Source organism: Mobula hypostoma, chromosome 12, assembly GCF_963921235.1.
Source record: "Mobula hypostoma chromosome 12, sMobHyp1.1, whole genome shotgun sequence".
NCBI classification, from domain to species: Eukaryota; Metazoa; Chordata; class Chondrichthyes; order Myliobatiformes; family Myliobatidae; genus Mobula; species Mobula hypostoma.
In genome coordinates this window covers 50,611,595-50,636,687 of record NC_086108.1, presented here as the reverse complement: position 1 = coordinate 50,636,687, position 25,093 = coordinate 50,611,595, and the positions used below count along the sequence as shown (strand labels likewise).

Here is a 25,093-nt window from a genome sequence, read left to right as displayed (position 1 = left end):
TAAATCCCAATAGAGAGCTAAGTAACCTTGAACTCCATATAAAAGACACTGAGGCAGAAACTATTTTGCTCATAATTTTTTCATCATTTTCAGGGTGGCACATAGAGTTGTGGTTAGCGAAACTATTACAGCTCCAGTGACCAGGGTTCAAAGCTGTTGCTGTCAGTAAGGAATTGTACATTCTCCCCATGACCACGCGGGTTTCCTCTGGGTGCTCCGGTTTCCTCCCACATTCCAAATATGTCTGGGTTAGTAGCTTAATTGGTCACATAAATGTAACTGGGTAGCACAGACTCGGGCCAGAAGAGCCTGTTACCATAATGTATCTCTAAATTAAATTAATTACTATCTAACTTGATCTTTTTGAAATAAAAGAAAACACAAATAAAGTGCAATCCGTCAACAGTATTTGTTTAATGGGAAGAACATTTTGTAAAGATTCAAGGTTGTTCTGAAATATAATGTTCAATTACAGCAGATTACATCAAGTCAGTTGGCAGAGATGGACAGAGCATAATTCTCACATTGTAAGGTCTGAACAATTTTGTATCTTATTACTTTTGGTTTAATTTGTAACCCACTTTGTTTTGTTGGTACATAAAGGAGGATTCTGTTGACAGGGTATGTTTGCTGATTACAAAATTGCTGCACAGCAGCTATAATATTATTTTAAAAAATTACCTATTTCATGAATTATTAAATTATACACATTGTTCAACAATCATAACCCATACATGCAATATAAAAAGTGATGAAGTACAAAAGGTCCAATCAATTCTTTACAAAATAAGAGATCCATAACTATTTTAGATGTAAATTTTGTTTTTCCCTCTCATCTGCCAAATTCCTGTCTATTTCAAAATTAACATATAAATTTTGGAATGCAAAAAGAGAAATTCTAGATTTTTGTTCCATCGTCTCAAAAATATACAGTTTTACAAAAACTACATTTGCTTTCCATAAATAAATAAAATATTAAATAATAAATAACTTTTAAAGCCCTGTGAAGTCAATTGGCATTTACACCTCCAGTTTAATGCTAAGGTTCAGTCATACTAAAGTGCCCTTCCAAAGGCATTTATGTTTCATCAGCCATATGGCCGTGGAAAGACTGATACGAGAAAAGTCTATTCTATCCTCATTAGGTAACCACATGCAGTACTGCACAAAAGTCTCAGGCACATATATATATACGGCTAGGATGATTGAGACTTTTGCAAAGTACTGTACTAATTTTATGTATTGTACTGTGCTGCAAAAAAATACAAACTTCATGCCATATGTAACTGACGATAAACCTGATTCTCATATGGGTCTCTATTGTGGACTAAGAGTGGGAAGGGGGCAGGGAGAGAGGAATTATGGTTGGGAAAAGGGGAAAGGAGAGCGGCAGGGAGCGGGAAGCACCAGAGAGACATTTTGTGATGATCAATAAATCAACTGTTTGGAATCAAATGACTTGTCTGGTGACTCAGTGCTGGGTGTGTCTGCACCCACACCACCCCCCACCCCTGACACTCCTCTGTCACCTGATCCACACCCCTCCCACAGAGCTCCACCCTCACGATCCTTTGTTCCCAGCAGATTTACAAACTTGCTCTCTGCTCCACATTGACAAATTACAGTGCTGTGCAAAAGTCTAACCATATATATGAGCCTAAGACTTTTGTACAGTGCTGTATGTACATTCACTAAGAGTCGCAGGTATATTCATTAGTATGATAACTGCTGCTCAGTTACTGCTGTAGCAATATTAAGATGCCCTGAAGTTGCTGCAGTGGTGTATTTAAACTGAAGTCAACAAAATGACAAGTCTATCTCACAAACAGAGATTAGCACCAGAACAGTTCTGATATCTGATCTGGTCCAGGGATAGAAATTACATTCATATTTGCAGAATGAGGCAATCAAATAACACGTAGCCAGAGTTTTAGCAGCAGAGGCAAGAAGGGTGTCTTAATCATATTCACATTGTGCTCAGACTCAAGCTCAAGATTCCAGAGACCACAATAAGAACAGTCTAAAGAAGTCTTTTCAGTTTGTGTTTGGACATTGTGTCAATATTAAATATGGGGCTCTGAATCGACTTTTTTCTGAATTCTCCTGCCAATGTTTTCCTCCACCTGGATGAATTACCTTCTTTTAGGTGTGCTGATTTCCTCCCAGTAAGTCACATCAGTGTACATTATTCTCATGAGAATCTTATCACTATGTGTTAATGGAACCCTTGTTCAGCAGATAGGGACATCACACTCAAACCTGATCCCTATCGTCACAAGTAATCCAGCAGGAGGAAGTCAAAGCAAGAACATAAACCCTGAATCATAACTTTTCTGCTGTGACCAATTGTAGCACCTTTGTCATAACGCTGGTGACATTTGACAGCACAGTTATTGAATAAAAACAAACTTAAAGTTCTGTTGTCTGCTCTTTCAAGAGAGCACGCGGATTAACATCGTGACTGGGCGACTTGGAGTTGTTTGAGCCTGCATTGCTGGAGTCAGACTGAGGAACACTGAATGATACCACTGGGCATGGCCCTTTTAGATTGTTGCAGACCAACTTGCTCAGTGATGCAGTGTTTATAATGTCAAAGCCAACTTTGCCACCAAAGGTGCTAGGTTTCCAATATTCTGGAGAGCAAATCAGATTTCCCATTAAGCCCTTCAACGAGAAGGGAGCCCCCATCTCAACCATAGTTTCTCCAAATATGGCCCCAGGCCTTGGCTTCTCTATCATTAAAGCAGGATACATTTCCATTGCATCAATATCCCCATAAAGCTCCTGCAGCTCAGATGCCATTTCTGTTTCACCTGTAATATAAAACAGATATTGTAATGAGTTACACCAACTACTATTCAAGTATAAACAGTCTTTTTGACACATTATGTAAAAAAATGTTGATATACTTTTTAACAATACAAATAACCACGTAACAAGAGAAAATTTACAAGGATGTTGCTAGGACATGAGGACCCAAGTTTATAGGAAAAGGTTGCATAGATTAGGACTTTATTCTCTGAGCGTAAAGATTTGATAGGAATATACAAAATTATGAGGGGTATCAATAGGGCAAATGCAAGCAGGCTTTAGCCACCAAGGTTGGATGAGACTAGAACTAAAGGTCATGGGCTAAGGGGAAAAGGCGAAATGTTTAAGGGGACTATTTCAAGAACTCACCTGTGAGCTCTTCAAAAGACTCATAGGGCTTCAACGAAAATCGCTTTCGATACTCATTCAGGGACTTGTATCGCATCTGTCGAGTATGCTCGATGGTAGAGATTGCCACTTTTAATAATGCTCCATTCAGATTTCTGCCTCCAGCAACCTGTAGAAAGACCTGGATCATTAATTTTAAAGTTTCCCAAGTCATGAATCCAGTAATTTTTCTGCTTAATGGTGTAAGTTTTTATTCTAACTGATCTTCAATATCATTCCTTTCTAACAAAATAACATTTAGTAATGTTTCTATAAGAACTGATATGGAGAATTACATATGTTTAATCTACTAAGCATTAAATTTTACTGACATGTCCATTTCATACCTGTAGCATTACAAATAAACTACTTACTGTTTATTGAATCGTTATGAACCAAACAGAAAATAAGCTGATACTTACCCTACCAGCAATTTGCTTGGTGAATGAAGCCACCATGTTGGAGACACCATGCTTCAGCAGCACTGAGTTATTGAAGAGGAATTCATGGTAGGCGTACTCTTTGTCCTCAATATTGAAGGTATCAGGCATCAAAGGGTGCCAGTGATAGAGAGTGTTGAACTCTGATGCAATCCGGTTACTATACTGGAATTGCTGGTTGAAGAGCAACTCTGGATCAAATTTCAATTTGAAGTGATAACCACTCAGATGCTGCACATAATCCTCAATTACGATTTTGATTGTCTCTCCTGTTAGAGCCAATAAGATAGTTTCACTATTTATTTTTAAAAAAACAGCTTTTTTAAAAAATAAGGAACTATTTTATTCAAATGAAACTCCAGAAGTGAAATAACTTTCCCCTCTGTGGTATTCTAGCATTTTCTCCTGATGATCTTGGTGTGCATGTATTCCAAAGTTCAAAGCTTGCTTGAAGGAGAGTTGGCTATGATGGATCCACTCACCTATCAGTATCAATCTGGTAGTCTGGAAAAGCTGCTCATCATCCCACTCCGGGTGCTCTACTTTCAACACATCACAGACTCGGTTATGTTCCCGCAGCCAAATTGTTGCATACATCATCAAACCTGGGACCAGGCCAAAGAATTCCTGTCCCACTGCGAACTGCAAGTGCTCTGGGACATGAGGAGGATATATCATCTTTACTGGTGCTTCTTTAACTGTGGGAGGATAGACTTCTCCATTTACAATCTGTAAGAGAAATTGCAGATAAGTTTAGATTTCTATTAGGCTGTATCCAAAATTCCCTGAGACCAAATGCCAAAATAGTAATTTGACACTGAACATGCAGGTATGATTATGCCATAGCAATATATAATAACACGGTCTGGTTAAAGCCTACCTGATACTTGAGTTTCCCATCTGTAAATAGTCTCAATTGGTGTTGTCGGTCCAAGGTTTCTCCATATATATTACTTAGGTCAACCTGTATAATAGAAAAATGTAAACCATTACTATGTCAGGAAGACAAGGAAGCAGAGTCAAGATAGTTCATGGAAGGAGAATCTACTAGAGCTCTTTGTGGATGTAGCAAAAAGGAAAGCCATTAATGTCATGTTTTTGGATTTGAGAAGGCATTCAGTAAGATGCCACATAGAAGGCTACCACACAAAATAGGAGTAATGTATTGTCATGAATGAGGGGCAGCTAAGTGACAGAAAACAAAACTGGGATAAATTGGTCATTTTTGGAATGATAGTCAGTACCAGTCGAATGCTACAGAGATCAGTACTGGGACCTGGGCTATTTACAACATACGTTAAAGGCATGAGGAGACTGAGTAGTAGTTGACTTTGTTGATGATGCAAGGTTTGTGCATCAAATTATGAGAAAACAAAGCCTCTAAAGGGATAGAAGATATATCATATGAATGGGCAAGTAATAACAAATGAAGTAAAATATGAGGGTATCCATATTAGCGGAAAGAATAAAGAATCTAATTATTATTTAAAGAGTCTAAGGCTACATAATGTTGTGGTATAAATGATCTGAAGGTCTGCTACATAGCATATAAAAAGGCAGTGTGAAAATGCAACAGGTAACTTGGAATACCAATAGAATGTTGACATTTGCAAGGGAAATGGAGAGAAAAGTAAGGAAGTGTTGAGGATTTGAAGAAATTTTGCCGGACACTGGCATGACTGTACCAAGAATACTATGTACAGTTTTGGTTGGGTGTGTTTACATTCAAAGCAGTGCATAGACAAGGAGAAAGGTTGAACCAGTTTGGCCTACAATTATTGAAAAAAAAGGAGAGGTGATTTTATTGTAGGATATAATATTCTGAGTTGGGGGGGGGCTATTTTGACAGGATAAATGCTAAGAGGGTACCTAGAATTAGAGGACATAAGCTCAGGGTAAGGGGTCATCTGTTTCATGAGGAAGAATTTCTTCACTCAAAGAGTAGCAAATCTCTAAAATCTTCAAGAGAGCTGTGGAGGCAATGACTGAAAACAAGCCAAGATGGTGATTGCCAGTTAAAACCACAAGAGACTCAAGGGAATTTGGGCGGGAGAGAGAAAGTGTCATTGTGGCTAAGAATGGATCAGTCATAACTTTACTGAATAGTGAATCATTCTCAGGGCAAGAATGCCAGGTTCATTTTCTGCCACTCTTATTTTGAATCAAAGTTCTCTTCAACATGGAATGCCAATTTATAGTACAAAAGTAGAATTATGGTTTATTTTGTTTTGATTTATTCAAAAACAGCTGAGTTACATGATTTGTACTTACGCCATGTCCCAGTCCCTTAGTGAATTCGGGGCCCCGGCTCTCATCTGTCTTAAAAAACTGATGAGTGAAATGTTGAGCAAAGAAGGCAAACATCATATTAGTCCTTTGGGGATCAGGCACAAACTTCTTCCTCAGGAGGAACCTTTCTGCTAAATACTTGGAGTCAGGCAGTGTTTTCTTTCCTGTGATAGAACAGAGATGCAAATCTGTAAAATGGAATCAACTACACAAAGTGCGGTGAAATTTCTTTCACACCCCAAGTAATGAAATATATCTAGGGAATGTCCGTAGGAACACTGAAACAGGCAGCATCACTCTTGAATACATTTCTAGCCACAAAAGGTTGCAAACTTAAAAGCAAGTTGCAGCGAATTTCCACTGGTTAACTGCAAGCCATAAGAACATGGGCACCATAGTAGCATAGCGGTTAGTGCAGCTCGCGGCATTCCAGAGTTAAGAGTTCAATTCCAGTGCCGTTTTGTAAGGAGTCTATGTCCTCCCTGTGGAACGTGTGGGGTTTCCCCGGGTGCTCTGTCTTCCTCCAACAGTCCAAACCTGTACCAGGCAGGTTAGTTGGTCATTGTAAATTATCCCCTCATTTGGTTGGGGTTAATTGGAGTTGTGAGGTTGCTGGGGCAGCGTGGCTCAAAGGGTCAGAAAGGCTGGATTGCTAAATAAGTAAATAAATGTCATATATTTCTTTCATCTGTTTATTTCAATGGATAAAATATTTGGTTACAGACAATCTCACCAACAATTCTGTTTTATGGCAGCTTTAAGCCCCCACGCAAGATTTTCACACAAATATTGACAGCTAGCCACAAAACCTTGGGCAGAGACTTAAGTTCTAAGAAGCTCACATTATCAGTGGGATCTGATGAGAAATTATGTATACATTCATTCTTGCAAATGTTTATATTTTTTCTCCTCAATATCTACTTCCCTAAAGACACTATGCAAAGTTTCAGGAAAACAAGATGGGGATGTAAATTAAATGATGGTAACAAATCAGCAGATTATTGGCTTCAACTATTTACTCTCATATTGGAGTCTCCATTGAATTCCATTGTGGCCTTCACAAACAATCAGATTAATGGAAATACCTCTTCTTCACATTTAAAATCCCACTCCATTGTTCCAAAGCAGTCGTTACATTAAAGTGGAATTACAAGAAGTTATTGTTTCTTAAAATATTCTACTTTGATATCAGCCAAGCTCCATACAGTCTTCTTCAACACACCAATTACATAACTACCTATTTAATACCAAGACTTGGAGAATCTGACAAGAGAGGAGCAGAAGTGGGTAATACAGTGCAGATGGTGAGAGACGGTGCTGCTAAGAAATGTGCTGCTTTACTCTAATATTATCAACTTACCAACTACTCCCATTGGAGTTGGGCAGTCTTGTGGAGTTGGAGGGAGATTTCTCGTGTAGTAGGAGATATTAGCATAGGCTTCCCAGCTTTTGTAGTCATACTTTGAATTATAGGTAGGAGGACTGTCAATCAAATGAGATCTGGCTGTTTTTTGGGGGAGAAAGAATTTTATTAACAGCAGCAACAAAAAAAAATATATATAGTCTGCAAATAACATGCAAGTAAGCAATTACTTCAATGAATCAAAAAGGAAAAACATTCTAGTTTTTCCTACTCCTGACAAAATCCTTTAATTTCCCTATTTGCTCTGAACAGGTCAAGCCCGTACCTCTCCCATAAGGAATTCTCACCCTGTCCGACTAGCCACAGTTGAACTGTACTGTTAATGCAATTTCACGTCCATTGAGTACATTTACTCATTGCATTTAATAATAAATCGCCTAGAATCAAATTAAAGCCAATGAACAGCATGATTCGTTTTACTTACATATTAAGACGTAACGCATGATCGTGTCTCTTAGGAAGGAGATCTGATTGACTATTTTCCATACGCCAGGATAGTGGGTCAGAATGTAGTGCACGGTGTTCGGGCTGGGTTTCAGGCTGAGTTTCACCCAAGTCCAGAACTCGGCTGTTTGAAGGGAGAGAGAGAGAAAAAAAACATTTCTTAAAATGGGCTTCACTTTCGATGTGAAAGTGCTGAGGGAAAAAAGGCACGGTAAAAGCTTGCCGGCGGGTTGTTTCACTTACGCGTGGTGCAGTTCTGTCCATAAAATCCGGTACGGGTGCAATCGCATTCATAGCCATCGAAGCCCACCGTGCTACATTCTCCTCGGTTCTGGCACGGGTTGGAACAGCAAGGGTTGGCTGTGGGGTGAAGGGAAGGACACGAAATAAAGTGAGGCTTGGGAACAGGTCTGTGATTATTACTCGTTCACGATTCGAACCGCAACTGTACAATATACCCTTGGCAGCAACAATTAGTTTCATGCGGCGCCTCTAAACTCGAGAGTTGTATTATTATCCAGACCCAAATCCGACGCCAGTGTCAGGTTTACAAAACCACGGGCAGAAACCGAAAAGGGGGGCAATAATATCCCCTGCGATCCGGACAACTGCCGCACGGCCGCTGCCAAACTTGCCACGGCAAGAGAAGTTCGCCTTACCTGCTTGGCCGAGGGAGAGCAGCCCGGCGACGAGGAGGATCGCCAGCACTGACCGCTTACTCAGTGCACTGTAGACTCCAAACGTCATCTTTCTCTTCGAGTCTTGTTCTGATTCTGCTCCCCCAGTGTTTCCTCCATCTTTTAAACCCATTCAGAAGTGACTCAGAGCACGTTCATCAGAATGGCGTTTCATCAACATGATTGAATGCGTAGCCGTCCCTCCTTCCCACCCCTTCCGACTTCCCCCTTGAGAATTGTTCAATGCTGTACTGGTGTGCAGTAAGTTGCCGTCACCACTTCTAAAGTTACCATAAATCTCTCATTTGTTAGTCAATTGTGGCAGTGATCATAATTTCCTCATTTATTCCATTAAAACAATTCCCTTCCAACCGCATGCATTTTGTGGAAAACAATATCGCCTTTAGAAGTGTCCATGCAGATACTGTACATGTACAGCCCATCCTAACGTGAAGAGAGCACTTCAGCTGTCGCCGAAACAAGGTACTTTACTTCACCCCGTTGTTTCCCTTACTAAAAGGTGGAGACCCTGTAAATTTTGTCCTGCGCTGGAAACTCACAGTTATGAGCTGCTGAACAGATATGCAGTTTTTATTATTATTAGTTTAGTGCCCTTCCGCGACTTCTATTTATCCACAGAAACGGACCAGCTTGTTGGACATTTCAATGTACAGTATTTCACTTTTCTGGTTCCGATCCGGACTACACCCCTTCCCACGTTATTTGTAAAAACGCCATCAACTTCTCTCAATTCCTCCGACTCCTCCGCATCTGCTCTCAGGATGAGGCTTTTCATTCCAGAATGAAGATGTCCTCCTGCTTCAAAGAAAAGGGCTTCCCTTCCTCCACCATCTACGCTGCCCTCAAATACATCTGTTCCATTTCACGCACATCTAATCTCACTCTATCCTCCTGCCACCCTACCAAGGATTATCCTCACCTACCACCCCACCAGCCTCCACGTCCACCACATAATTCCGGCAACTTCTGTCATATTCAATGGGATTCCACCGCTAAGCACATCTTTCCCTCCCCTCCACTTTCTGCTTTCCACAGGGATCGCTCCCTGTCCATTCGTCCCTCCCCACTGATCTCCCTCCTGGTGTTTATCCTTGCAAGTGGAACAAGTGCTACACCTGCCCCTACACCTCCTCCCTCACTGCCATTCAGTGCCCTGAAGTCCTTCCAGGTGAAGCAATATATACTGTTGGGGACATATACCGTGTCCAGTGCTCCCAGTGTGGCAAGACTTGACGTAGATTGGAAGATCGCTTCACCGAGCACCCACACTGTCCACCAGAAAAAGCGGGATCTCCCAGTGACGACCCATTTTACTTCCACTTCCCATTCCCATATGTCTATCCATGGCCTCCTCCACTGTCATGATGAGGCCACACTCAGGTTGGAGGAACAACACCTTATATTCTGTTTGGGTAGCCTCCAACCTGATGGCATGAACATCAATTCTTGAACTTCTGGTAATGCCCCCCCTTCACCATTTCCCATCCCCCCTTCCCTCCCTCACATTATCATATCGCTTCCCTCTGGTGCTCCTCCCCCCTTTTCTTTCTTCCATGGCCTTCTGTCCTCTTCTATCAGATTCTCCCCTCTCCAATCCTGTATCTCTCACTAATCAACTTCCCAGCTCTTTACTTCACCCCTCCCCCTTCAAGTTTCACCTATCACCTTGTGTTTCTCTCTCCCCTCCCCCCTCCCCTTAAATCTACTCCTCGGCTTTTTTTCTCCAGTCCTACTGAGGGGTCTCGGCCTGAAATGTCGACTGTACTCTTCCATAGATGCTGCCTGGCCTGCTGAGTTCCTCCAGTATTTTGTGTGTGTTGCTTGGATTTCCAGCATCTGCTGGATTTCCTCTTGCTTCCAATCTTCTATACTTGGACAAACATTACAAGCTGAGAGTGATGAGGGTCTTCCATCCACCCCCTCCCCATCTCCTTTCGGCATGGGACACTCATAGAAACATAGAAACATAGAAAATAGGTGCAGGAGTAGGCCATTTGGCCCTTCGAGCCTGCACCGCCATTTATTATGATCATGGCTGATCATCCAACTCAGAAACCCGCCCCAGCCTTCCCTCCATACCCCCTGATCCCCGTAGCCACAAGGGCCATATCTAACTCCCTCTTAAATATAGCCAATGAACTGGCCTCAACTGTTTCCTGTGGCAGAGAATTCCACAGATTCACCACTCTCTGTGTGAAGAAGTTTTTCCTAATCTCGGTCCTAAAAGGCTTCCCCTTTATCCTCAAACTGTGACCCCTTGTTCTGGACTTCCCCAACATCGGGAACAATCTTCCTGCATCTAGCCTGTCCAATCCTACTCTAACTGTCGCGTGGCACAGGCAGTACTCCTGAGATTACTACCTTTGTGGTCCTTTTTCTCAACTCCCTTCCTAGCTCCCTATATTCTCCTTTCAGGACCTCATCCCTTTTCCTACCTATGTCATTGGTACCTATATGTACCACGACATCTGGCTCCTCACCCTCCCACTCACGTCAATCAGATACGTTTCAATCAGATCCCCCCTCAATCTTCTAAATTCCAACAAGTACAAGCCCAGTTCATCCAGTCTTTCTTCATATGAAAGTCCTGCCATCCCAGGAATCAATCTGGTGAACCTTCTTTGTACTCCCTCTATGGCAAGGATGACTTTCCTCAGATTAGGGGACCAAAACTGCACACAATACTCCAGGTGTGGTCTCACCAAGGCCTTGTACAACTGCAGTAGTACCTCCCTGCTCCTGTACTCGAATCCTCTTGCTATAAATGCCAGCATACCATTCGCCTTTTTCACCGCCTGCTGTACCTGCATGCCCACTTTCAATGACTGGTGTATAATGACACCCAGGTCTTGTTGCACCTCCCCTTTTCCTAATCGGCCACCATTCAGATAATAATCTGTTTTCCTATTTTTGCCACCAAAGTGGATAACTTCACATTTATCCACATTAAATTGCATCTGCCATGAACTTGCCCACTCACCCAACCTATCCAAGTCACTCTGCATCCTCTTAGCATCCTCCTCACTGCTAACACTGCCACCCAGCTTCGTGTCATCCGCAAACTTGGAGATGCTGCATTTAATTCCCTCATCCAAGTCATTAATATATATTGTAAACAACTGGGGTCCCAGCACTGAGCCTTGCGGTACCCCACCAGTCACCACCTGCCATTCTGAAAAGGTCCCGTTTATTCCCACTGCTTCCTGTCTGCTAACCAATTCTCCATCCACATCAATACCTTACCCCCAATAACGTGTGCTTTAAGTTTGCACACTAATCTCCTGTGTGGGACCTTGTCAAAAGCCTTTTGAAAATCCAAATATACCACATCCACTGGTTCTCCCCTATCCACTCTACTAGTTACATCCTCAAAAAATTCTATGAGATTCGTCAGACATGATTTTCCTTTCACAAATCCATGCTGAGTTTGTCCGCTCATTTCACCGCTTTCCAAATGTGCTGTTATCACATCTTTGATAACTGACTCCAGCAGTTTCCCCACCACCGACATTAGGCTAACCGGTCTATAATTCCCTGGTTTCTCTCTCCCTCCTTTTTTAAAAAGTGGGGTTACATTAGCCACCCTCCAATCCTCAGGAACTAGTCCAGAATCTAACGAGTTTTGAAAAATTATCACTAATGCATCCACTATTTCTTGGGCTACTTCCTTAAGCACTCTAGGATGCAGACCATCTGGCCCTGGGGATTTATCTGCATTCAATCCCTTCAATTTACCTAACACCACTTCCCTACTAACATGTATTTCGCTCAGTTCCTCCATCTCACTGGACCCTCTGTCCCCTACTATTTCTGGAAGATTATTTATGTCCTCCTTAGTGAAGACAGAACCAAAGTAATTATTCACTTGGTCTGCCATGTCCTTGCTCCCCATAATCAATTCACCTGTTTCTGTCTGCAGGGGACCTACATTTGTCTTTACCAGTCTTTTCCTTTTTACATATCTATAAAAGCTTTTACAGTCAGTTTTTATGTTCCCTGCCAGTTTTCTCTCATAATCTTTTTTCCCTTTCCTAATTAAGCCCTTTGTCCTCTTCTGCTGAACTCTGAATTTCTCCCAGTCCTCAGGTGAGCCACTTTCTCTGGCTAATTTGTATGCTTCTTCTTTGGAATTGATACTATCCCTAATTTCTCTTGTCAGCCACGGCTGCACTACCTTCCTTGATTTATTCTTTTGCCAGACTGGGATGAACAATTGTTGTAGTTCATCCATGCAACCTTTAAATGCTTGCCATTGCATATCCACCGTCAATCCTTTAAGTGCCATTTGCCAGTCTATCTTAGCTAATTCACGTCTCATACCTTCAAAGTTACCCCTCTTTAAGTTTCTGAATTAACTATGTCACTCTCCATCTTAATGAAGAATTCCACCATATTATGGTCACTCTTACCCAAGGGGCCTCTCACGACAAGATTGCTAATTAACCCTTCCTCATTGCTCAAAACCCAGTCCAGAATAGCCTGCTCTCTAGTTGGTTCCTCGACATGTTGGTTCAAAAAACTATCCCGCATACATTCCAAGAAATCCTCTTCCACAGCACCTTTACCAATTTGGTTCACCCAATCTACATGTAGATCGAAGTCACCCATTATAACTGCTGTTCCTTTATTGCACACATTTCTAATTTCCTGTTTAATACCATCGCCGACCTCACTACTACTGTTAGGTGGCCTGTACACAACTCCCACCAGCGTCTTCTGCCCCTTAGCGTTACGCAGCTCTACCCATATTGATTCCACATCTTCCTGGCTTATGTCCTTCCTTTCTATTGCGTTAATCTCTTCTTTAACCAGCAACGCCACCCCACCTCCCCTTCCTTCATGTCTATCCCTCCTGTGTATTGAATATCCCTGAACGTTGAGCTCCCATCCTTGGTCACCCTGGAGCCATGTCTCTGTGATCCCAACTATATCATAATCATTAATAACAATCTGCACTTTCAATTCATCCACCTTATTACGAATGCTCCTTACATTGACACACAAAGCCTTCAGGCGCTCTTTTACAACTCTCTTAGCCCTTATACAATTATGTTGAAAAGTGGCCCTTTTTAATGCTTGCCCTGGATTTGTCGGCCTGCCACTTTTACTTTTCTCCTTAGTACTTTTTGCTTCTACCCTCACTTTACACCCCTTTGTCTCTCTGCACTGGTTCCCATCCCCCTGTTGCAAACTAACCTCCTCACGCCCAGCCTCTTTAATTTGATTCCCACCCCCCAACCATTCTAGTTTAAAGTCACCTCAGTAGCCCTCGCTAATCTCCCTGCCAGGATATTGGTCCCCTAGGATTCAAGTGTAACCCGTCCTTTTTGTACAGGTCACGCCTGCGCCAAAAGAGGTCCCAATGATCCAAAAACTTGAATCCCTGCCCCCTGCTCCAATCCCTCAGCCACGCATTTATCCTCCACCTCATCGCATTCCCACTCTCACTGTCACGTGGCACAGGCAGTAATCCCGAGATTACTACCTTTGCGGTCCTTTTTCTCAACTCCCTTCCTAGCTCCCTATATTCTCCTTTCAGGACCTCATCCCTTTTCCTACCTATGTCATTGGTACCTATATGTACCACAACCTCTGGCTCCTCACCCTCCCACTCACGTTCCTGCATCTAGCCTGTCCAATCCCTTTAGGATTTTATACGTTTCAATCAGATCCCCCCTCAATCTTCTAAATTCCAACGAGTACAAGCCCAGTTCATCCAGTTCCTCCCACTCACGTCATATCACTCACATCAGGAGTGTACATAAGGCCCATTTCATTTATTGAATTGCTTTGATTCTTCAGACTGGAGACAAGAAGAACTGTGTGAGATCTTCAGTCAAAATCTTACTTTGGTATAATTATTCAGATTGGACGTGCCCCACGTTACTAGACAAAGAGAGGGAAGAGATTGTCACACTTTGGCAATGATCTTTGCATCCTCGCTAGCCACAGTAGTACCAGATGATTGGACTGTAACAAATATTACTCCTTTGTTCAGAAAGGTAATAACAATAAACCTGGGACTTACATCAGTGGGTCAACTATTGGCGAAGTTTCCTAGAGATGGGATTTATGAGCATTTGGAGAAGCATAGTCTGATTAGGAATAGTCAGCATGGCTTTCTAAGGACAGGTCACGTCCCAAGAGGCTGATTGAATTCTTCAAGGAAGTGACAAAACAAACAGATGAAGATCGAGCAGTGATCTTATTAAGGTGTTCTATAAGGTTCCCCATAGTAGACTCATTCAGAAAGTCAGAGGCATAGGATACTGGGAAATGGCTGCCCACTGAGGCAAACAGTAGTAAGAAATGGAGCGTATTCTGTCTGGAGGTCGGTGACTAGTGGTGTTCCACAGAACAGTGGGGAGGAGGAATTTCTTTAGCCAGAGGGTGGTGAATTTGTGGAATTCATTACCATGGATAACTGTTGAGACCAAGTCATTGAGTATATTTAAAGCAGAGGTTGTCATACAGGGGCGCTTGGAGCAGACCCAAATGCAAGACACAGACACTGAAGTACTAGGAACAGGACTTGACTAGAGAGCGGGGACAAGAACACAGACTTGGGCTAGGACATTGGCTAGGCAAGCGGAACCAAGACAAGGAACTGGGAACTAGAAGCCTGGGTTTGGAGTCTGAGCTGGAGACTGGACAAGGGCCCAGAACCTGGGTCTTGACTTGGGCTCAGACCCCGGAACTAGGCGAGGACAAGACATGGCTACAGGACTGGGCACATGGACAGGACGAGAACACGAAGCCTTGCTTGGTCGAGGGAGAGACGGGAGCGCAGAGCCTCGGTCGAGGGGGAGGCGGGAGCGCAGAGCCTCGGTCGAGGGGGAGGCGGGAGCGCAGAGCCTCGGTCGAGGGGGAGGCGGGAGCGCAGAGCCTCGGTCGAGGGGGAGGCGGGAGCGCAGAGCCTCGGTCGAGGGGGAGGCGGGAGCGCAGAGCCTCGATCAAGGGCGACAGGAATGCAGAACACAGAGCCGGGACCCCTCCTTGGGAACAGGACGTAGGGTCAGGGCTCATATACAGAACACAGAGAGACAGCTCCCAACACAAAGTAGCGGCAAACGGCTGGACCTACCTAGCGAAGCCGTGGACACAGAGACAGTTCAAAACGACAGAGGCAAGGCTTCAGGAGGAAGAGGCAGAGAAGGGATTCAGACAGGAACAATCCAGCAGCAAAGCCCTGGTCTCCGGAGGTATTTATGTGTCTGCCCAAACGAGAATCATATGCCTCAATTAGAGCACCCAACAGAACAAAGGAAAACCAGAAAACCTGGAGTAAGGATCGATGGACTGGTCTGTGAACCGGAATGCAGACTTCACGGACCGGACCATGACAGAGGTTGATAGGTTCTTGATTAGTCAGGGCATCAAATGTTATGGGGAGAAGGCAGGCAAATGGGGCTGAGAGGGACAATAGTTAGCCACGATGGAACGGCAGAGCAGACACAATGGGCTAAGTGGCCTAATTCTGCTCCTGTGTCTTATGGATCCCTGCTCTTTGTGATTTTTATAAGTGGCTTAGATGAGGAAATGGAAGGGTGGGTTCGTAAGTCTGCAGATGACCCAGAGGTTGGTGGTGGTGTTGTGAATAGTGTAAAAGGTTATCGTAGGTTACAATGGGACATTGCTCGAATGCTGACCTGGGCTGAGAAGCGGCAGGTGGAGTTCAATCCAGAAATATGTGAAGTGATAAACTTTGGAAAGTTGAACTTAAAGGCAAAGTGCAAGGTTAATGGCAGAATTTTTTGCAATGTGGAGGAACAAAGGGGTCTTGGGTCCACATCCATAGACCCCTCAAAGTTGCTGTGCAAGTTCATAGGGGGTTAAGATGTATGATCTGTTGGCCATTATCAGTAGGAGGATTGAGTTCAAGAGCTGTGGGGTAATGTTGCAGTTCTATAAAACTCTGGTTAGGCCACTGTTGCAGTAGTGTTCAGTTCTGATTGCATGTCTTATGAGGAAACGTTGAGCGAGCTACCATTTTCCTCCTTGGAGTAAAGGAGAATGAAAGGTGATTTGATAGAGGTGTATAAGAGGCATAGATAGATAGAGTGGACAGCCAGTGTCTATTTTCCAGAACAACAATGGCAAATATGAGAGGGTATAATTCTGAGCAAAGTATTGGGGGATATTAGAGGGAGATAAGTGTATGGAATGCACTGCAAGAGATGGTGGTAGAAGCAGATTAGGGATATTTAAGAGACTCTTAAATAGGCATATGGATGAAAGAGAAATGGAAGGAACAACATCATGGGGTGAAGGGAGAGCCTGTACTATTCTCTGTTCTTTGCAATAACACTCTCCACCATATTTCCATATCCCTAGCTTCCATTTCATAACGCTTAGCAAAACTAGTTGAAAAAAACTTCTTTGACTATTCTCCCCAGTATTGTGCTCAATGGGCTGTTGGAAGGTGTACGATTGTCCACCACTTTCCTTTTAATCCCAACTTCTTCTTTGCCATTAAAGGATTAACAAGGGCAGGGCCATAGCTGTTGTCTACATTGACTTTAGCAAGGCCTTTAATGAGATCCCACAAGATCAGCTAGTACAAAAGGATAGATTACATGAGATCCGGCAAGCTAACTAACTGGATACAAAATGGTTGTTAAGTCTGTGAATGACAGGAAAATTGATGGTATAGTAGACAGTGAAAAAGTTAATCTAAGATTACAGCACAATCCAGATGGGAAAGAGGGTGTAGAATGGCAGATGAAATATAATTCCGACAAGTGTGATGTGTTGCACTTTGGGAAGTTACACCATAGCAAGATTTACAGAATAAATGGCAGGGTCTTCGAGTATGTTGTAGAAAAGAGAGACAGAATGCAAGTACGTGGTTCCTTGAACGTGGAGATGCAGGTTGACAGAGTAGTGAATGTAGTGTTTGGTTTACTTACCTTCTTTGATTTGGGCACTGAGTACAAGAGCTGAGACTTCCTGTTGCAACTGTAAAACGCTTTTGGAGCATGAACATCGACTTCCGCTAATGCCCCACCTCCCCCTCGTACCCCATCCATTATTTATTTATATGTACACATTCTTTCTCTCTCTCTCCTTTTTCTCCCTCTGTCCCTCTCACTATACCCCTTGCCCATCCTCTGGTTCCCCCCCCCCTTTCTTTCTCCCCGGACCTCCTGTCCCATGATCCTCTCATATCCCCTTTACCAATCACCTGTCCAGCTCTTGGCTCCATCCCTCCCCCTCCTGTCTTCTCCTATCATTTTGGATCTCCCCCTCCCACTCCCACTTTCAAATCTCTTACTAGCTCTTCCTTCAGTTAGTCCTGACGAAGGGTCTCGGCCTGAAACGTCGACTGTACCTCTTCCTAGAGATGCTGCCTGGCCTGCTGCGTTCACCAGCAACTTTGATGTGTGTTGCTTGAATTTCCAGCATCTGCAGAATTCCTGTTGCTAACGCTTTTGGAGCGACCGCTCTTGGAGTGCTGTGTGCAGTTCTGGTTATTTGGCTATAGGAACAATATCAGGAAGCTGGAAAAGGTGCAGAAAAGATTTTCTAGGATGCTTGGGGGCTGGACAGCATGAGCTATGAGGAGAATTTGAACAGGCTGGAGCTGTTTACACTGGATCTTAGGAAATTCAGGAGTGATTTCATAAAGGCAGATAATATCATGAGGAGTAGAGGTAAGGTGAATGGTCACAGTCCTTTTTCCAATGCAGACAGGGAGATCGTTTTGCTGAACACCTACGCTCTGTCCACCAGAGAAAGCAGGATCTCCCAGTGGCCACACATTTTAATTCCACATCCCATTCCCATTCTGCTATGTCTATCCACGGCCTCCTCTACTGTAAAGATGAAGCCACACTCAGTTTGGAGGAACAACATCTTATATTCCGTCTGGGTAGCCTCCAACCTGATGGCATGAACATTCACTTCTCTAACTTCCGCTAATGCCCCACCTCTCCCTCCTCCGTTATTTATTTATATACATACATTCTTTCTCTCTCTCTCTCTCTTTCTCCCTCTGTCCCTCTGACTATACCCCTTGCCATCCTCCGGCTTTTTTTCCCCCCTTCCCCTTTTCCTTCTCCCTGGGCCTCCTGTCCCATGATCCTCTCATATCCCTTTGCCAATCACCCATCCAGCTCTTGGCTCCATCCCTCCCCCTCTTGTCTTCTCCTATCATTTTGGATCTCCCCCGCCCGCTCCCACTTTCAAATCTCTTACTAGCTCTTCCTTCAGTTAGTCCTGAGGAAGGGTCTCAGCCTGAAATGTCGACTGTACCTCTTCCTAGAGATGCTGCCTGGCCTGCTGCGTTCACCAGCAACTTTGATGTGTGATGCAAGTATTTCATAAAGAAGGTGGTGGGTGAGTCAAATGAGGCGACAGAGGAAGTGGTAGAGACAGTTATAATGACAATGTATATAAGGTATTTGGACAGGTACATGGAAAGGTTTCAAGGGATATGGATCCAACACAGACAGATGGGGATACCTCATGTCGGCAATGGACGATCTGTGCTGACGAGCCTGTCTGTGTAGTATAAAAATGCCTCTAATTATTACGCTGAGTCTGGCTAATGTCCTCATTACAGAACATCCAAGATTGCCTCAAGGCCACACTGTTTTTCTGGCTGCCTTGCCATGACATGACAGGTTAACATACTTACAAGACAACTTTTGAGGGTGTAAATTGGTAAATATTTAACATACTTGTTTGTAGTATTTCAGAACATTAGAAAGATGAGCAGGAACAAGCGGTCATTCACTCCTTGTGGCTGTTCTGCCATTCAAAAATGTCAATATTGATCTTTTACCTCAGTAACCCTTTTCTGCATTAGGACCTTAATCCCCTAAATTAAAAAATAATGCATTAATATCCAAATATTTCCTCTGATGAAACACGAGGTGACAATGAGTAGCCTACTTCTGTAGCGCTGTCCAAAATCTTCTATTGTTGCATTTAATTTGTTTCTTCAACTCATCCCCCTTTTAATTGCAGAAGGAATCAATACTCACAGTGGAGGATCTTAGTAATTTTTACCTAGAGGCCATTCTTTATGTATGGGTGTTCGCAATGACTGCAGGTTACCTGGGAAAAAGACCTTGTATTACTTGGGTTTCTGTTGTCTGAAATTTAATTTGGAAGTTGGCATCATGTTAAATATCTCAGTAATTACCTCTGGGCTGATTTTGAAAATCACTGAATGTAAATCTAAAGTATTCACACAAAATGCTAAGAATTTAAGGTCAGATCACATTTGTGAGAAGACAAACAAATTCAAAAGTTTAGGTTAAAGATTTTACATCATGTCTTGAAAATCCTGATTACTGGCAAGGGAAACCCATGGTAGTCAAATGGTCAACACACAGAAAATGCTGGAGAACTCAGCAGGCCAGGCAGCATCAATGGAAAAAAGTATTTGATATTTCAGACCGAGAGCCTTCAGCAGGACTGGAGAGAAAAAGCTGAGGAGTAGAGTTAAAAGGTGGGCCTTTTCCATGGCCTTTTGTCGTCTCCGATTAAATTCCCCCTTCTCCAACCTTGTATCTCTTTCACCAATCAACTTCCCTGAGCTTAACTTCACCCTCTCCTCCCTCCACCTTTTAACTCTAATCCTCATCTTTTTTCTCCAGTCCTGCTGAAGGGTCTCGGCCCAAAATGTCGACTGTACCCTTTTCCATAGGTGCTACCTGGCCTGCTGAGTTCCTCCAACATTTTGTGTGTTTTGCTTGGATTTTCAGCATCTGCAGATTTTCTCTTGTTTGCGATAGTCAAATGGTAATGGTTGACAGAGCTGGAGCAAAGGTGTGCTGCGAAAATTGTGACTAGATGACAATAGAAAGTAAAATACCTGAAAAGAACACTGCAGGTCATAAACTTCAAGTTCAACAGTAAGGCATTTTAAAATAACAAGTATTTACAGTATTGTATATGTCAGTTCCAAGATCTGGAAAAATTATTGTTTAGCTTCAACTTTGATTTTATTACCACTTCGGAAAACAGTGTTTTCTACCTGTTCCTTGTTTTACAAATAATATTTTAGTATTCTTATGCAGAAGAATGGCCTCATACTTCCTTCAAATAAAAGGTAGATTATATGTATACTACTGTAAAGTCATTATAAAGATGAAATGATTAAACTGTTTAATTCATCACAAAGCCGGCCATGGCATTGTTATGAACTGTTTATAAACAATCAATTCTATTTCCCTCACATAAAAAATGTTAACGATGTTTGGTATGTCATCAGACAGTTTAACATGCCTTTACGGATGTATTGTTGGAAGTACACTGATTGATTGTATCCAGGTCTGGTGCGGAAAAAAGCTGCAGAGAGTCGTAGACTCAGATCGATACAACACAGGTGCATCCCTCCCCACCATCGGTCGTATCTACATGAGGTTCAGCCTCAAGAAGGTAATAACAATAATTAAAGATCTCCACCATCTAGGCCACGTTGTTACCATTGGCCAGGAGATCTGGTTCCTCACCACCAGGGACATTCAACCATTCAATCTCACACTACTGTCACAACCATAATCTTCACCTCTGTGTTGCAATATTATGATCACTTTGTATCAGAAAAGGCTTTCTTTTGTTCTAATTGTGTTCTTTATGGCTTTTTCTAAAAAATGTGCTTAACTTGTTTAACTTGTTTTTCATGTGAATGTTGTTTATCTGACGTTATGTGCCTATGATGCGCTGCGGGTAAACTTTTCATTATTACAGTGCATACAGATCCTTGTGAATTTGACAATATCATCTTTGGCTTTGAATCATACTGATTGTAAAGGATACTCCAATAATAAATAAAGGTTAAGGGCTTTGTAATACGAGGGGTGATTGATAAGTTTGTGGCCTAAGATAGAAGGAGTCAATTTTAGAAAACCTAGCACATTTATTTTTCAACATAGTCCCCTCCTACACGTACACACTTAGTCCAGCAGTCGTGGAGCATATGGATCCCTTCTTTGTAGAAGTGGTCCACAGCAGGGGTGATTGATAAGTTCGTCGCCTAAGGTAGAAGGAGATGAGTTATACAGCTCTCGTTACATGCACGTGCAGTTCAACTCTTTGAGTGAAAATGCAGAAAGTTTGAAGTTTCTCCTCATCTCCTTCTACTTTAGGCCACAAGCTTATCAATCACCCCTGATGTGGACCACTTTTTGGAGGTCCAAAATGCCGACTTCTACAAAGAAAGGATCCGTATGCTCCACGACCGCTGGACTAAGTGTGTAAATGTAGGAAAAATAAATGTGCTAGGTTTTCTAAAATTGACTCCTTCTACCTTAGGCCACGAACTTATCAATCAGCCCTCGTAGTGTAAATCTCCATTTTCTAATTGAAGCACTGGGATAACATTTATAGAGCAGTACAATGTAGAGCAGTTGATGTAGTGTATATGGATTTCAGTAAGGCATTTGATAAGGTTCCCCCTGCAAGGCTCATTCAGAAGTAAGGAGGCATGGGATCCAAGGAGACCTTGCTTTGTAGATCCAGAATTGGCTTGCCCCCGCAGGCAAAGAATGCTTGAAGATGGTTCGTATCCTACATGGAGGTCAGTGACCATTGCTGTTCCACAGGGATCTGTTCTGGGACCCCTCCTCTTTGTGATTTTTATAAATGACCTGGTTGAAGAAGTAGAGGGGTGGGTTAGTAAGTTTGCTGATGACACAAAAGTTGGGGGTGTTGTGGATAGTCTGAAGGGTTGTCAGAGGTTACAGCTGGACCTCGATAGGATGCAGAACTGGACTGAGAAATGACAGATGGACTTCAACCCAGATAAACATGAAGTGGTTCATTTTGGTAGGTCAAATTTGAAGACAAATATAGCATTAATGGTAAGATTCTTGGCAGTGTGGAGGATCTGAGAGATCTTGGGGTTCGCGTCCATAGGACACTCAAAGCTGTTGGACAGGTTAATAAGGTTAAGAAGGTGTATGGTGTGTTGGCATTCATCAACTGTAGGACTGAGTTCAAGAGCCGTGAGGTAATGTTACAGCTATACAAGACCTTAGTTAGACCCCATCTGGAGTACTGTGTTCAGTTCTGGTCACCTCACTACAGGAAGGATGTGGATACTATAGAAGGAGTGCAGAGGAGACTTACAAGAATGTTGCCTAGATTGGAGAGCGTGCCTTATAAGAATAAGTTGAGTGAATTTGGCCTTTTCTCCTTGGAGTGACCGAGGATAAGAGGTGACCTGATAAGATGATGAGAGGCATTGATCGTGTGGGTAAATAGAGGCTTTTTCCCAGGGGTTAAATGGCTAATACATGGGGCATAGTTTTAAAGTACTTGAAAGGAGGTACAGAGGGGATGTCAGGGCTACATTTTTCAGATAGACAGTGGTGGGTGTGTGGAATGCACTGCTGGCAATGGAGGTGGAGGCAGATACAATAGGGTCTTTTAAGAGCCTCTCAGATAGATACATGGAACTTAGAAAAATAGAGGGCTATGCGGTAGGATAATTCTAGGCAGCTTCTAGAATGAGTTATATGGTCGGCACAATATTGTGTGCCACAGGGCCTGTAATGTGCGGTAGATTTCTATGTTCTATGTATTAGGGAGGAGAAGATGGCAGCACAACGCAGCACCCACGGCCGTTCCGAATTGATATCGGTATGTGTTAACTAGGGGGCCGTGCACAATCCTGATTTGATGGAGACAGCCGTGAGAAGTGAGGAGGAACACCTGGAGAAGCTTCTGAAATACCCGCTTCGCCGCCGCTGCTACTGTGCGATCGAGAATCTCCGGAGGGGAAGGCCCCAAATCCTTGGCTTTGCCTATTGATGTTGCCAGGGCCGGGGTTGAAGCACTCGGCAGGGATGGTGCTCGGTGCTCGGTGTCGGAGAGCTGGTCGGAGGCTCGGAGTCTTCGGACGGACTCGGAGTCAGACTGTGGTCGGATGCTTCCAGGATGCTGCATCGGCAAGTTTGCGGCACTGGAGGTTCACCGTCTGCATGAGATGATGGGACTTTCGAGAGACTTCGAGACTTTTACCGTGCCCATGGTCTGTTCTTATCAAGTTACGGTATTGCTTTGCACTGTTGTAACTATATGTTATAATTATGTGTTTTTTGTCAGTTTTTTAGTCGGATGGTCATGTGTTTCTGTGATATCATTCTGGAAAAACATTGTATCATTTCTTAATGCATGCATTACTAAATGACAATAAAAGGGGACTGTGTCCTCATAATCTAATCTAATCTAATCTAATGTTCTAGGTTCTAATAATCTATCCTTTACCACTCGCAAACAAATCATCTTTGGATTTTGAAACTTTAATTTCACAAGATAAAGATTTGCATTATGCAGCAGCTTATCAAAGTTGAGTCTTTTTACTGTGTTTATTGTTAGTCATGTAAACAAATGTAGTATAAAGCAACAAAAAATGAAGAGGAGGATAGCCACATAACCTTGGGTTCAAATTCCTTCCAAAATCTACAAGTGTGACTACCCCAGGAAAATCATCCTTTTGCAATTCATGACTTTTATTTCTTCCTATGTCAACTCACATTCAGCTCTTGTTCTCTTCCCACCCACAGCTCTATTTCTTCTGATAATCCCACCATCTCAATCCTACTATACTTGCATCCCCGCAGTTTGTGAGGATCTCGCGCTTTTCTTGTGATACACAAGAGCTGAATAAATAGAGGCTCAGTCAGCTCTACTACATCACAATTCTCTTGAGTTTAACCTTCTCCACATACTGAGCAATTTTGCTTCCATCTCCACACACTTATCCAACAAAAGGTCATGCTATTGTCAACCCCTGGGTCTTGGCTTTGGCTGCTTTTGTACATTGAACATAGATCAGTACAGCACAGGAACAGGTATTAAAGTAACAATCAAATGCCCAACTAATCACTTCTGTCAATACAATGTCCATATCTTTCTCTGCCCTGCATATTTATATGCCTGTCTAAGAGCCTCTTGCCTGCTTGCTCCACCACCAGTGCATGTAGCAGCACATTCCATGCACATTACATTTCTATGTGAAAGCTTGTCCCGCACATCGACTTTCGCCTTACTCCCTCTCACTTTAAATGCATGCCCCCCTGGTATTAGACATTCTTTCTTCCAAATCTATTCAGGACCCCTACTTCAGTTCCTTTCGCTGCACTTTGATGACGATGTACTAATACAATTTCTTGTACAGGTTCTGCATTTTCTTTGCCTCCAACTCACATCCTTCATCTTTATATGATCCATCTCCATTTCTTCCCTTTAGCATCTCCCTTACCTTCATTTCTGTGGATAAACTATCAAAGAAAATCTATCAAAATCCCACAGTTACCTTAAACTTCTTCCCCAGCTGCCTCCTTTCAAGATTTCATTCTGTTCCTCCCATCTCTCTGACTCCCTTCTGTCTGTACTGGTGATGTCACGTTTAGTACAATGTTTTCTAGTGTACTGTCAGTGGCCAGTCCATAAGGTGCACCTATATGTCTACTAGTTAATGCAAATACTTCATCAGTCTATCATGTGGCAGCAACTCAATGCATAAAAGCATGCAGACATGGTCAAGAGGTTCGGTTGTTGTTCAGACCAAACATCAGAATGGGGAAGAAATGTGATCTAAGTGACTCTGACCATGGAATGATTGTTGGTGCCAGATGGAATGG

The 25,093-nt window shown here is 42.9% G+C and overlaps 1 protein-coding gene across 1 annotated transcript; it reads right to left on the bottom strand.

Moving 5' to 3' along the window:
* Positions 1 to 400: 400 nt before the first annotated feature.
* On the bottom strand, positions 401 to 8,665 carry LOC134354796 (prostaglandin G/H synthase 2-like). Its single transcript, XM_063064063.1, has 10 exons — positions 8,454 to 8,665; positions 8,038 to 8,154; positions 7,775 to 7,918; positions 7,288 to 7,431; positions 5,910 to 6,091; positions 4,519 to 4,602; positions 4,121 to 4,367; positions 3,621 to 3,907; positions 3,181 to 3,328; positions 401 to 2,813 (listed from the first exon to the last, which is right to left on the bottom strand). The coding sequence occupies exons 1-10, from the start codon at positions 8,602 to 8,604 to the stop codon at positions 2,410 to 2,412; spliced, it is 1,908 nt and encodes a 635-aa protein (XP_062920133.1). The 5' UTR covers positions 8,605 to 8,665; the 3' UTR covers positions 401 to 2,409.
* Between the last annotated feature and the right edge of the window lie 16,428 nt (positions 8,666 to 25,093).